General features: G+C 37.8%; 1 protein-coding gene across 1 annotated transcript; it reads left to right on the forward strand.

The window, feature by feature from the left end:
* Positions 1 to 4,796: 4,796 nt before the first annotated feature.
* LOC143616391 (uncharacterized) lies at positions 4,797 to 5,880 on the forward strand. The gene is made up of 3 exons (XM_077089230.1): positions 4,797 to 5,057; positions 5,277 to 5,795; positions 5,857 to 5,880. Exons 1-3 carry the CDS (start codon positions 4,797 to 4,799, stop codon positions 5,878 to 5,880), a joined length of 804 nt encoding a protein of 267 aa, XP_076945345.1.
* The last annotated feature ends 8,237 nt before the right edge of the window (positions 5,881 to 14,117 follow it).

Consider the following 14,117-nt stretch of genomic DNA (forward strand, 5'->3'; position numbering starts at 1 on the left):
AGACGAGTTTCTGGATATGTGATTCACGCGAATTGGAGTTTGTATGGTCAAGTTATGACCATTTTCAGTTTTTGTTCGCTTTGGTACTTTGGATGCTATGCGTATGAGTTCAAAATAACTTATAATCGAAGCTATGAATCCGTGGAACCATTTATTTATTGATCGGTATGATTTTGGGTTATGGGAAAATTGTCGGGAAAGATGTTTGAGGACGTTTATCAATAACATTATTTTTAGGTTGTTTATAAGCGAATATACGCTTCGGTTGTATAGATTGAGAACCTTGTGAAGTTTGCGATTTAAGGCTTTTTTTTCCGATAGATCCTAAGGTATGTCCGTATCATTATGCTTGAAGTTCATAGTAATTAGAATTGATTTGGTCGGTTAATTGCAAAGATTGTAAAATTAGGGTTTCGGTTCGTCTAGATTTGGGGATTTTATGATTCGTGTGTTGTGTGACCAAATTGACTATCAATTCAGTTCCTAAACTCTTATAATGACTTACTGTATTAATTTTTATGAGTTTTTCATGATTTGGGCCTGAATTGGTTGGCAATCACACTATCAGGTTCTTAACGCACGAATTCGGCATCTTTGAAGTGAACCGGGTGAAGTTGTGTAATCCTTTGCTCACCGATTATAATTCGTTGAAGGATGAATGCAATAATGTCGTATTAAGGGCTATTGTAAATGAATATTTGTTCAAAGAAAGAGCTTTGGGTTGGTTAAATCTTGTTAGAACGCTAGGGTTTTGGTTCGGTTTAGTTAAGGGCTTTTGAAATTCGCGTGTTGTATGAGAGAGTGGCCAACCCAATCAGACCATGTAGTATTATATTAATATAATGGCTGGAAGAAAATTGATTTTTGTTAACACGGGGCTGATTTGGTTGGTGATTACTCGATAGGGCCGTTAGAGCGCGAATTCTCATTTAATCGTTAATTCGTGCGTTGTGCAACGGAATTGTCGACCTAATCAGTTCGTGTAGTATCACATGGTTGTATTGGCTGTATGAACATTAAATCTTATCAACACAGGGCTAATTTGGTTGGTGATTACTTAATCAGTTAGTTAACGCGCTAATTCAGCACAATTAACTCGAAGCGGGTGTAGTTTGGGACCCTTTTCTCCTCGATTTTAATTAAGGGGAAGTTTTGGTTAACTAAAGGCTTTGAGGGGCTGATGTAAATGATTTTAAGCATAGGCGGGGCTTTGGGGTCAATCCAAACATGTTAGAACATCTCGTAGAGAGAGCAAGTCGATGCGGTATAGTTAGTAATTGTTGTGTGCTATAACTTGGCAGGCTTTTGATTTTGAGTAATTGCCTAGCAGTTCTCTAGCTTGTTGATAATTGTGTGATCCGTATCAGGTGAGTTTCATGATGCCCTTTTAAATATTTTATGTTTTGGGTTAGCATGCACACCTCACTATGTTTTTACCATTTAAACTGTTTGGACGATGTTGCATAGACTCTATATTTGTATATTTTTGAACTTATATATTTATTTATTGTCTATGTTTGAGGATTTATTTAGTTGATGATTAACTAAATTGTATGTGTGTGTGGCCATCGATGTGAATTTTTTTGTTAAGCCGTGACCGGGTCAAACAGATGATAAAATTCCTTATACCCTTTTGTGGGTTAAGGTGAGGAGTCCCCCTAACAGTTTAACTGTCCTTGGGGCAAGAGGATGATTTACTTAAGTCCTTGGCTTCGTTTTTAGTGACTTGGGGTTGTGCGCTTGACTGAGGAAAATATTATTTTTGCCTTATTTTTATATTTATTGAAATAATTGATTTATAAATGTTATTTACAAAAACATGAAATCACTCAGGCTAAGCTGACTTTGTGTGCATGTTAGATTGATTTCAGGTTTGAGGAGACATGGAATACCGCTTTGACGTGCTCAAGGCTGCCCGAAACGATTGGAGGCATTTCTAGTTGAAGAACTTTTATTAAAATAAAATAGACATTTCTATTTATTGCATAGACTTATTTTTTTTTATTTAATAATTTTATCTGAAAGTTTTTCCCGCATTGGGATTTGCACTTGAAAACTTTTCCACCACATGTCACCCTAGACTTATTTTAATAAATCAATTTCACTTTGATGTTTACATATGAATTTTATGGTGTGATTATCAACTGCTTGATTCCTGGGTTTTGGGGTCTTACAATATATCGCATACTAACGGCCCGAGAATGTAGGACTTACAAGTTTAATAATGTATGCACTATAGTACGCACGTGATTTATAGTATTGCAGTATCCAAATGAAAATGTTTGTATGCATGCTTTCTCCCTCAAAAGGAAAAGTATGCAAATGAGAGGGGTCGTGAAACTCACCTTACAGTTGCATACTAAAAGTAAACAACAAGTATAAACCAAGCGTCCCGTTAACGATTACCTAATGCAAGTTAAGCTATAAGTGTGTGTTCGTGCAACTTGACAAGACCCAAGTGTCCGACAATCTCTTAATCCTAACTTCAAGTAATGACTCACAATGCAAAAGAGTTTGACCCGATGACCCGTTGATGATTATATAGATGTCACGAGTGAAATAAGGTTCTAATATGATTCATACATCAAGTGATGACCAAATAACCAAGCATTTCATCATATAACCCATGAACATATTCCGAATTTATAAGACAGATTTAACGTGTAAAGATGGATTTTATTAACTAACCAAACCATGGTATTAAACTATGAAAAACTTATAACGACATTACTTAATCAAATCAAGAAAGACCAATTAGGTTAGATTCCTAACTCAAAGTGTTAAGTTCTAGAAGTGGAACCACCATTTGGTCTTGTCATTAAGGAGTTATGATGTTTGGAAGACAGATAAGATACTACTCCCAAATCAGCTTTGACACATAATATTGTAAAATCATAAAAACTATCAACCACTCGTCCAAAAATTAAAATCATAACGTTATGGAAACTGTTAGGCATCAAAGTTTCGGTATCCTAAGCAAGCGATATATTAAGGAAAACTCCAGGATATAGTATCCTCCGAAGCAACAGATATCCTTAATATATTATTGTACTAACAGTTTAACCGCCTTTCTTTGATGCTTACCAGGTCTTGTAACGTTCACATGATCTCCTGAAGACTCGGACCACTCAGCAACTACTTCAAAAACGTGCTAAATGGATGACAAACGGCTAGTTTAGAAGTAGTCTAGGGTTTCCTGTTTTATAGGACTTATTGTTAGCTTGATTTTAGTATAAATATAGAGCTTATCTCTGGATCAAAACGCACAACTTACACACTTTTTAGCACTAGATACTTAGCAGTAATCGCACATTGTAATCACGATCCAGATAGCTCCAACACTTGTAACCGATTTTGATTATTAATAAACTGGTGGTGATAGCTTTCACCACCCGGGGTTTTTTTCTTGTTATCCACAGGATAACAGGTTTTTTTCCTCGTAACAAATCCTTGTGTTACTGCATTTTTACGTTCATTTCCATTCAAGCACCACACTTCACTCACTAATTTGGTTACGAAATTACGCTTGTTAATTTTTACCCAAAACAATTTGGCGCCCACCGTGGGGCAATCGGTGCTTCAATACCGTTTTCTTCATTCTCAATCACTTTCATCCCTTCACCATGTCTTGACAACCAAAAACCAGTTCCATTTTTGCTCCAGTGGTCATCACTGCTTCAAGTGTCAACCCTGGTCCTCCAGTCCTAAAGAAAAACATTCAGCCCAGAGGAGAACTTCCACCATACTTGGGAACCTCTACTAGGGTAGATCCGGTTATTTCTAACAGTGACATTTTTTCTTTGATGAAACTGGTCAAAACTCACATGGAGCATCAAGAAAAGACCAACTTGAAGCTGTTCAAAGAGATTGAAGGGATCAAAAAGAAGCCAGAGCATGAGGCTACTCCAATCATGCCCAGGGTCTTTGATTTTGATTCTCCAGGATCATCTATCCTCCATAATCATGGATCCTTGGGGAATAACCAACAAGGACTCCATCTCAGCAGCAGTCAGGATACTCGGGAATTTATCCTCTGGTATCCTTGGAGTTACCCAGACCTACGAGGCCAGATTCCATCAACATGCCGCCTCGTCCAACCATGCCATCCGGCTTGTTCTCGTCAGGATCTTCCATAGTGTCCTCTGAAGTGCATGTTGGGGATGATATCCCTATGCGGACATCACCTTATCCTGAAGCTACTTTCACTGGAGATACTAGTCGTCAAGGCTCAGGATACCAGATGCCTATCCATGATCCTGGTAACAATTTACTTAATGCAAATTTATACGCTAATCGTGGTTCTGTGCACCATAAGGGGATATCTCTCGAGATAGCCAAATAGTTGCGAAAAATGAATGATATGATTTCCAATATCCCTGGGATAATACATCCCATAGCGGAAGTTCCTATAGACAGCCACAGGTTGTCCAGGTTCACCTGGCCTATATGCGACGTGAAGATCCCCAAGAAGTTCCAAACACCCAGCATGAATCTGTATAATGGCACTACGGATCCTGAGGAACACGTAGCCCAGTATAGAGAAAGGATGGAGATCAACCTCATCCCCATTGATATAAAAGAAGCTTGCCTATACAAGGGATTCAGTTCCACACTAACGGGACTGGCTCTCAAATGGTTATTGAGTATTCCTTCCAATACTATTACTTCATTTACTCATTTGATTAACTTTTTCAATAGCAGGTGACTTATATAGAATAGTTCAGCATAATAATGAATCCTTAAGGGTTACATAACTAGATTTAGCAGGGAAGCATTGGATATCCCAAAACCTCGATATGGCAGCTGCTGTTGAAGCTCTCAAAATGGGATTGAAGAAAGATTCTCCTGTCTATGACGATCTTGTCATGACACCATGCAGGAATCTTGACGAAGTCAGAAACAGGGCTTTAAGATACATTCGGCTAAAGGATGACAAAAAGGCTCATGGAAATCTGATTATCCCGAAATACGAGTCTACCAACAGAAAGTCAGATTCTCCACAAAAGTTCTCCAGACCTAAACCTTATTCCAAACAAGACAGTCCCAGGATAAATGCTGTGAAAGAAGACAAAGATGATGAAGAATATCCTAAACTTTCTAAATATTGTTTTAACATTGATATAAGTGGTGTGATATGTGCCATGCAGGATTTAGGTGACAAGGCTAGATGGCCCAAGAAAAATGAAAAATCCGGATCCAGCAAAGACAAGTCCAAATGGTGTGCATACCACGAGGACTTCGGCCATCTCACTGATGATTGTATCTCACTTTGGAAGGAAATAGGATACCTTCACAGCATGGGGTACCTGAAGGAACTGTTTGGGAAGAACAACAACAAGAGTCAGGATCCTGCCAAGATACCTGAAAAGGCACCTTCTCCACCACCCGGAACAATGGTCGTCGCCTTTATATCTGGAGGATCAGACATCTATGGAACTTCATACTCAGCGGCCAAGAAACGTTCCAAAGAAACGAAGATGGATAACGTAGAGAGACTTCTCTGCACCTCCACGTTAACCACCCATAAGATTATATCCTTCGAAGAGGAAGATCAATGTGATCTTCAGGACCCCCACCATGACGGTTTGGTCATTACTTTATGTATAACTAATTGTTTTGTGCGCGAGATACTTATTGATGGCGGGAGCTCGGTGAACATCATTCAACTAGATGCCTTGAAGAAAATGGATATCCCTGAAACTGAGATTATCCCGAGATCCTCAGTCCTCATAGGGTTCAGTGGGGAGACCAAGAATACATTGGGAGATATCAAACTTCCAGTGTACATAGAGGGAGTAAACTCCCTACAAAAATTTTGTGTTATTAACTCATTATCTTGTTGTCATGTGATCTTAGGCAGGCCTTGGATCCATGACATGAAGGCGGTACCTGTTGTGTTTTAACAAGATTATAAAAGTCATAAAATCCCAATTTTATGAAAAACGCAGCGGATAAAAGTTTTAAAATCTTGTTAGTTTATAGTGCATAAAACCGATTTTACTCATGCAAAACCCAAGTCCGGAGCCAAATACGAAATACATACTATCAAACACAGCATGCCACTATAAGTTCATGCATGTAAGGCTACCTTTCAAGAGAATCAAATCCGGGTGAAGGAGATGATGATAGGAAGGCAAGAACTTCAATGGGAAGGTCCTCAAGCTTGCATACCCCAAGCCTCCGACAATACACCTTGATTAGCAAGGATTTTACACTTGAAAGCACTCATCTTGCCTGTTACTTCCCTTAGCCGAATCCAAATGGAGGAGGAGGAAGAAGAGAGTAGAGGAATTTTCCTCTTGTGTCTTGTGTTATGTTTTGTGATGAAAGAAAAAAGAGAAAGAAAGAAAGAAATAAGTCTTTCAAAGTGGCACCACCCATGAAACCAATCACATCCATTGCATGTCTCCACTATCATTCAAAATAATAACAAAATAATAGATGCAAAGAGAGGAGAGGGGGGGCCCTTCCTTCCTTCCTTCCTTGTTCTTATTATTATTATTTTTTTACAACTTTTCATTTATACACATATATGTTATAACTTATACCATTATAAATATAACACATTACATGTAACATGCAAGGTAATGTTTTTTTTTTCACATATTGTTATTTAACCATCTTAAATAACATTATGGAAGGCTATCTCTCAAAGTATAAATCATCCGCATGATTTATTTATTTCACAAGTACATTTTATTTAGAAACCCCTTTCCAAATAACTCAAGTGTTAATATTTATTTGTTATGATCATATCATATATAAACAAATATTATTGGTGTTTGTCTAGCTTGTTATTGGGTATGACCCGACTTGGATCATGACGTACTAGCCACATCAATAATATTATGTGTCTTGGGCATACCGAGTCCAATAATCTCCCACTTGCACAAGATACATAGAAGATTGATGCAAGTAGCAAATACCTCCTAACTACGGTTTACTACCCCTAATACGCATGACGAAGTGCCATTCAATAACATCATCCCCTTCAAGTCCCTTACTTGAAATGATTTAGGTGAATCTATCATTTATCCTTTTGTCTCAAATGTCACGTCAAATCCAGAGACACAGAGTGATCATTCTCTGTTGATTTAACTTATCAGGCCTTAGACATCTTACTCTCAACGAATAAGAGGGACAAATTCCCTTTTGACTACATACGTCTCTCACAATCACCTTGTACTATACCTGATCTTAGACTTATGTATTGTCATGTTTCAGAGCAGCGAAGAACTAAGTCAAAGTGTAATATTTGGTGAATATCAGGTCTGAGGATACTATGATATTCCCCTTTACTCAAATTTACTAATGATCAATCACAAAGATTCCATGTAGTAACATTTGAGAGCGGGTCAGTCCAATATTTATATCCCATAAATATCTATGAACCTTGGCAGCAACCCTTGCTCTATATTCGTACCTTATGAATATCCACCAATCAAAGTTCATAATAGTCTTACCTTCATATTTGTTCCCACAAATATGTGCGACTACGGACATTTAGAATAAGTAACTTATTTATGGAATTAAACATGCTAAAATGGAACATAACTCAAAATGTTATAATCATAAACCATAATCATATGAATGAGTCAAAATAACAATTGTTCTGATATCCAAATACAAAATTCGATCATATCCAATCACTAGAATATCGAAGTCCTAAGGCACAAGTATGACCCTCATGCTTTGGCCTTTCAAGGAGCTTCGTGAGTGGATCCGCAATGTTTTGATCGGTGTGAACTTTGCGAATACATATCTTTCCTTTTTCAACTTCATCCCTTATGTAGTTGAATCTCCGCTCAATGTGCCTCGTCTTTTGATGTGCACAAGGTTCCTTGATTCGAGCAATCACTCCCTCGTTATCACAAAAGATCTCTAGAGGGTCCTGAATGGTACGGACCACCCCCTAGGTCGGCAATGAATTTCCTAATCCACGCAGCTTCTTGAGCTGCCAATGAGGCGGCGATGTATTCCGATTCTGTGGTGGACAATGCTACCACATCTTGTTTCGAGCTCTTCCAAGAAACTGCCCCACCATTCATAACGAAAACATATCCCGATTGTGATCGAGAATCATATCGATCGGTTTGGAAACTCGCATCCGTGTAACCCTTTACAACGAGTTCCTCCTCACCCGAACCGTATATTAGAAACATGTCCTTAGTCCTTCTAAGGTATTTCAATATACTCTTAACCGCCATCCAATGGCTACTTCTCGAATTATGTTGGAATCTACTTGTCATGCTTAAAGCGCATGACACATCCGGTCTAGTGCATACCATTGCATACATGATGGACCCAATAGCCGATGCGTATGGGATTCCATTCATTTTATCTTGCTCATCCTTTGAGCTTGGACATTGAGATGCACTCAATATTGTTCCTCTTTGATAAAAGTAATGAAGTATCTTTCACCAGTCCTTGTCATTGTCTTAAAAGGACCACATACATCCGAATGCATGATACCTAATAAGTCTTTTGCCCTTTCGTTCGTCCCACTAAAGGGGTCCTCAGTCATCTTTCCAAGTAAACAAGACTCACACTTATCAAATGAATCATCTTCACTTGATTCCAAAAGGCCATTCTTTTGAAGTGTATGTATGCGATCTTTGTTTATGTGACCAAGGAGACAATGCCAAAGATAAGTCTTACTCAAATCCATTTTGAGTTTCTTGGTGCTTGATTGGTACAACATGTTATCAAAGGATGTATTATCATGAACTAATTCATAAATGCCATTAGACGGCATTGCTTTAAAATAAAAGACATTATCCAAGAAAACACAAATACCATTGTCTACAAACATTAAATCAAAACCACATTGTCTTAACAAAGAAACGGAGATAATGTTCCTAGTCTAATTAGGAGCATACAAAACATCTTTCAAAATAACTTCCAAACCATTTGGAAGCTTCAATGTGTAGTCTCCTCGGGCTTCGACAACAACCTTTGCTCCGTTGCCCATGAAGAGACTAATATCTCTTTTCTTAAATCCATCATTTTCTTTGAACCCCTGTTGCAAATATGAGTTCCACATCCGGTATCCAATACCCATGTGTTAGAGTAAATAAGATTAAGATCAATATGAATCATGAAAGTTGTACCCGAGGTTTGCCCTGCATCCCTCTTAGCTTTCAAATCTTTTAGATAGGTTGGACAATTCCTCATCCAATGTCCTATCTCCCCACATCCAAAGCATGGATCCTCCATGCTAACCTTAAGCTTCTTTGGTTTGGGTGGTTCCACTTTTGCCTTTCCCTTGAACTTGCCCTTGACTTGTCCCTTTCCTTTGGCAACCTATGCCTTGGGTTTCGGGTGATGCCTTTTCTTATTTCCTCCTTCATTGATCGTGAGAATGGGTAAAACCTTTTTACCCATTCCCGTCTCGGCCATCTTGAGCATTGCATGAAGCTCACCAATGCTCTTATCCCACCCATTCATGTTATAATTCATAATAAAAGTCTTAAACTTCTTGGTTAGCCCATTTAGGATCAAATCCATGGCTAACTCTTTTGAGATGGGACAATTAAGGCGCTCGAGACGATCAATGTGGCTTTTCATCTTAAGCACATAGGAGGAAACCGATTGCGTTTCTTCCATACGACATGCATGAAGCGCTCAAACCGTTTCGAAGCGTTCCACCCTAGCTTGTGTAAGGAACATTTCCTTAAGTTGGGTGATCATGTCATATGCCCCATGAAGTTCAAAGTCCTTTTGAATCTCGGGAATCATAGTTCCCAACATGAGGCAAGAAACTTGCACCGAATCCTCGTTGTGCTTTACCCAATTGTTATGGTTATCGGCATCGTCAATGCTAGGTTCTTCGGGAATAGGATCCTCTAATACATAGTATTTCTTTTCTTGATTGAGAACGATTCTCAAGTTTCGATACCAATCCATAAAGTTGATATAGTTTAAACGATCCTTATCGAGAATAGATCTTAGTGATAGGTTATTAACAGGTGGGATAATAACGTTAGGTGGATTGTTGATTGCGGCCATCTACAAATATAACAAAGCTCCATTTTAGTATTTTCGATATCAATAATTTTTATCGTTAATACCCTTTGTGTCTCCAAACAATTAATGATTAAAATCTAGAACCCAACATTACATTTAAATAGTAGTTAGGTGACCTTTATCCTACTATTTAAACTAACAAGGTAGTCAACGTTTGACGATTGCAACCCTTTGCAACTTCTAGTTTTATGGGATCGGTTAAACATCTTATGTTTAGTCGGCATGTTTAATCCCATCAACACCATTGTACACCATTCTTCGGTGACCCTATTCACATGGTTTCCAACTTAAGTCGTCCTACTTATACACACATGTGAGTTTACACATACAAGCGGTTAGGTGACCTTTATCCCATAAATATGGTAAACCCACCTCAAACTCACAAGTTTTCTCCTACATGATTAGGTGACCTTTATCCCATATCGAGTTCCCAAGTGATTCGAGTGTTGTATAAAAGGATGGTGTTCGACTTATTTTATTAAAGGGATTTTAGTTTTCAAAATTCTAGATTGGAAAACCTTTTATGTACCTTCCATTTGCATGCATTCAAATGTATGGTACTTAGTTGAAAAACCTATTTTCAAAGTTCCTATTAATAAAACCCATTTTATTTGTGAAATCATTAGCCTTTAATAAAACCAATTTTATTACCTAACGATTTCTAAGGAACCAATTTTATGCTAGTTGTTGATTTTAAGTTGTTAGCAAACCACATTGCAATAACACAAACAAAAGTAAATCAACCATGCAAGCATAAAACATACAACCACAAGTTCATAACCATAGCCTCCTAATGTTGACTACACTTGTTGACCGAAGACAAGTGTGTCAAAAGGTCTCTCCTAAGGGACTCAAAAGAAGATGTGCTTGTGTCGGTGAACTCCTACTTGATCCCGCATCCAAATGCTCCAAGTGTTCACCCCCCGTGTTGTGGTCTCCATCATTTTATTTGGGCTTCCTTCCATGCAACTTCTTTTACAAAATATACCCTAATACATTTTTCTAGTAAAATAAATACACCTAATCTACTTATTATTACAAACCAATTGAAATAAATAAATAGATTACAAACCCAAATAAATATTACAACCATATCGAATGAACAAACAACCACTTGAATGAACAAACACATCAACACAATCATTCAACCAAACACAAGGCCATGGCTAGGTTATGAACTTCTATTACATATCCAAATATGTAATAACACAAGACCCAAAATGGTTACCCTTCACCCCTTGAAACTTTCGGCAAACAAACTAAAACCAAAAGTTTCGGGTTTTTGTCCAAACAAAATAAACAACCATCCAAATGACTTAGTTTTTCAAGATTACCACATGCATGTAAAGTATAATCTTGAAAAACCATGGGGTAACCAAAACCCCTAAAATTTTTGGCCATATGGTAAGCCCCACCATAAATCTGAAAATTTTTGGGTCTAATGAAGCATGCATCCGTATAAGCGGCTCTTGATGCCATTGTTGGGTTTTAACAAGATTATCAAAGTAATAAAATCCTAATTTTATGAAAAACGCAACGGATAGAAGTTTAAAATCTTGTTAGTTTATAGTGCATAAAACCGATTTTACACATGCAAAACCCAATCCCGAATCCAAATACAAAATACATACTATCAAACACATGCATGTCACTATAAGTTCATGCATGTAAGGCTACCTTTCAAGAGAATCTAATCCGGGTGAAGGAGAGGATGGTAGGAAGGCAAGAACTTCAATGGGAAGGTCCTCAAGCTTGCATACCCCAAGCCTCCGACAATACACCTTGATTAGCTAGGATTTTACACTTGAAAGCACTCCTCTTGCTTGTTCCTTCCCTTGGCCGAATCCAAATGGAGGAGGAGGAAGAAGAGAGTAGAGGATTTTTCCTCTTGTGTCTTGTGTTATGTTTTGTGTTGAGAGAAAAAAGAGAAAGAAAGAAAGAAATAAGTCTTTCAAAGTGCCACCACCCATGGAACCAATCACATCCATTGCATGTCTCCACTATCATTCAAAATAATAATAAAATAATAGATGCAAAAAGAGGAGAGGGGGAGGGCGGCCTCTTCCTTCCTTGTTCGTATTATTATTATTTTTATTTTTTTTTGCAACTTTCCATTTATACACATATATGTTATAACTTATACCATTAAATATAACACATTACATGTAACATGCAAGGTCATGTTTTTTTTTCACATATTGTTATTTAACTATCTTAAGTAACATTATGGAAGGCTATCTCTCAAAGTATAAATCATCTATATGATTTATTTATTTCACAAGTACATTGTATTTAGAAACCCCTTTCCAAATAACTCAAGTGTTAATATTTATTTGTTATGATCATATCATATATAAACAAATATTATTGGTGTTTGTCTAGCTTGTTATTGGGTATGACCCGACTTGGATCATGACGTACTAGCCACATCAATAATAATATGTGTCTTGGGCATACCGAGTCCAACAGTACCCTCAACTTATCATCAGTGTGTAAAACTTCCAAATCCTTGGGGAGTTATCAAAATTGAAAGCGATCAACAAGATGCCAAATATTGTTATGCATCATCAATGAAGTCGGCTGCAAAGCCTACTCCAGCATAGCAATTACAGAAGCAACCAGGGGATGTCTTGCAAGCTAGGGATCAAGAGGTGAAGGAAGTTCCTTGGATCCTCAGGATACCGAGATCAAAGTTTTGTTGGGATCAGGTATGCCTGAGGATATCGAGCAAGAATTGATATCCTTCTTAAAGAAAAGAGCTTCTACCTTCGCCTGAAAACATGAGGATATGACAGGTATATCTAAGTCCATTATTACTCATAAACTTGGTATAGATAACTCTTTCGGGCCGGTGCATCAAAAGCGAAGAAAATTTGCTCCTGAAAGAAACGTCATCATACAAGAAGAAGTGCAAAAGCTACTCAAAACCAAGATGATAAGGGAAGTCCATTATCCTAGATTGTTAGCCAATCTAGTTGTAATCCAGAAGAAGAATGGGAAATAGAGAGTGTGTGTGGATTTCACAGACCTAAATAAGGCTTGTCCCAAAGACCTCTTTCCACTTCCACATATTGATTCAATGGTGGATGCAACTGCTAGCCACGAGATCCTCACGATTTCAACAAATTCAAATGGAGCCATTAGATCAAGAAGATACAGCCTTCATGAATCCCACAAGTATATATTGTTATATTGCAATGCCTTTTGGACTATAAAATGCAGGTGCAACATACCAGAGGCTATCCAACATGATGTTCAAAGACCAACTGGGGGACACGATGGAAGTCTACATAGACGACATGGTGGTAAAATCAAGAAGGGCTGAGGATCACCCCAAAGACTTGGTACAGCATTTGACATCCTGGACAAGTATAACATGAAGTTAAATCCTGCCAAGTGCCACTTCAGAGTCAAAGCAGGAAAATTCCTAGGATTCATGGTCACCAAAAGGGGAATAGAAGCAAGCCCCGAGCAGATTAAAGCTATTCTAGATATCAAATCGCCAAGAAATGTCAGAGATGTCCAAAGATTGACTGGAAGACTAGCAGCTCTTAACAAGTTTACTCAAGATCTTCAGAGAAATTTAAGGATTTCTAGGAAGAATCAGAAGTTTGAATGGGGAGATAAACAAGAAAGGGCGCTGGTATCTCTGAATGAATACTTATCCTCAACACCACTTCTGATGAAGCCAGTTGATGATGAACCACTATCTCTATACTTAGTCGTTTCAGGGAGTGCAACAAGTATTGTCCTAGTCAAAGATCATGAGGGTCAACAACATCCGATATATTATGTAAGTAAAAGCCTACTAGATGCTGAATCCAGGTACTCTTATCTTGAAAAAATAATTTTAGCACTTATAATGGCTTCTACTAAATTAAGACATTACTTCGAAACTCAATTTAATTCATGTAAAAACTATCTTATTAAGGCTATTTTGAGAAAACCAAAGATGTCAGGTAGGATGGCAAAGTGGGCTATTAAACTTAGTGCATACAATATTTTGTATGAACGACAGCCATCAAATCTCAGGCACTTGCTGACTTTGTGGCTGATTTTAGCCAGGATATCCTTGAAGAAATAGAAAAAGA

This window comes from Bidens hawaiensis, unplaced genomic scaffold, assembly GCF_021521415.1.
Source record: "Bidens hawaiensis isolate Kalapana, Puna unplaced genomic scaffold, B.hawaiensis_p1.1 tig00046946_1, whole genome shotgun sequence".
Taxonomy (NCBI): domain Eukaryota; kingdom Viridiplantae; phylum Streptophyta; class Magnoliopsida; order Asterales; family Asteraceae; genus Bidens; species Bidens hawaiensis.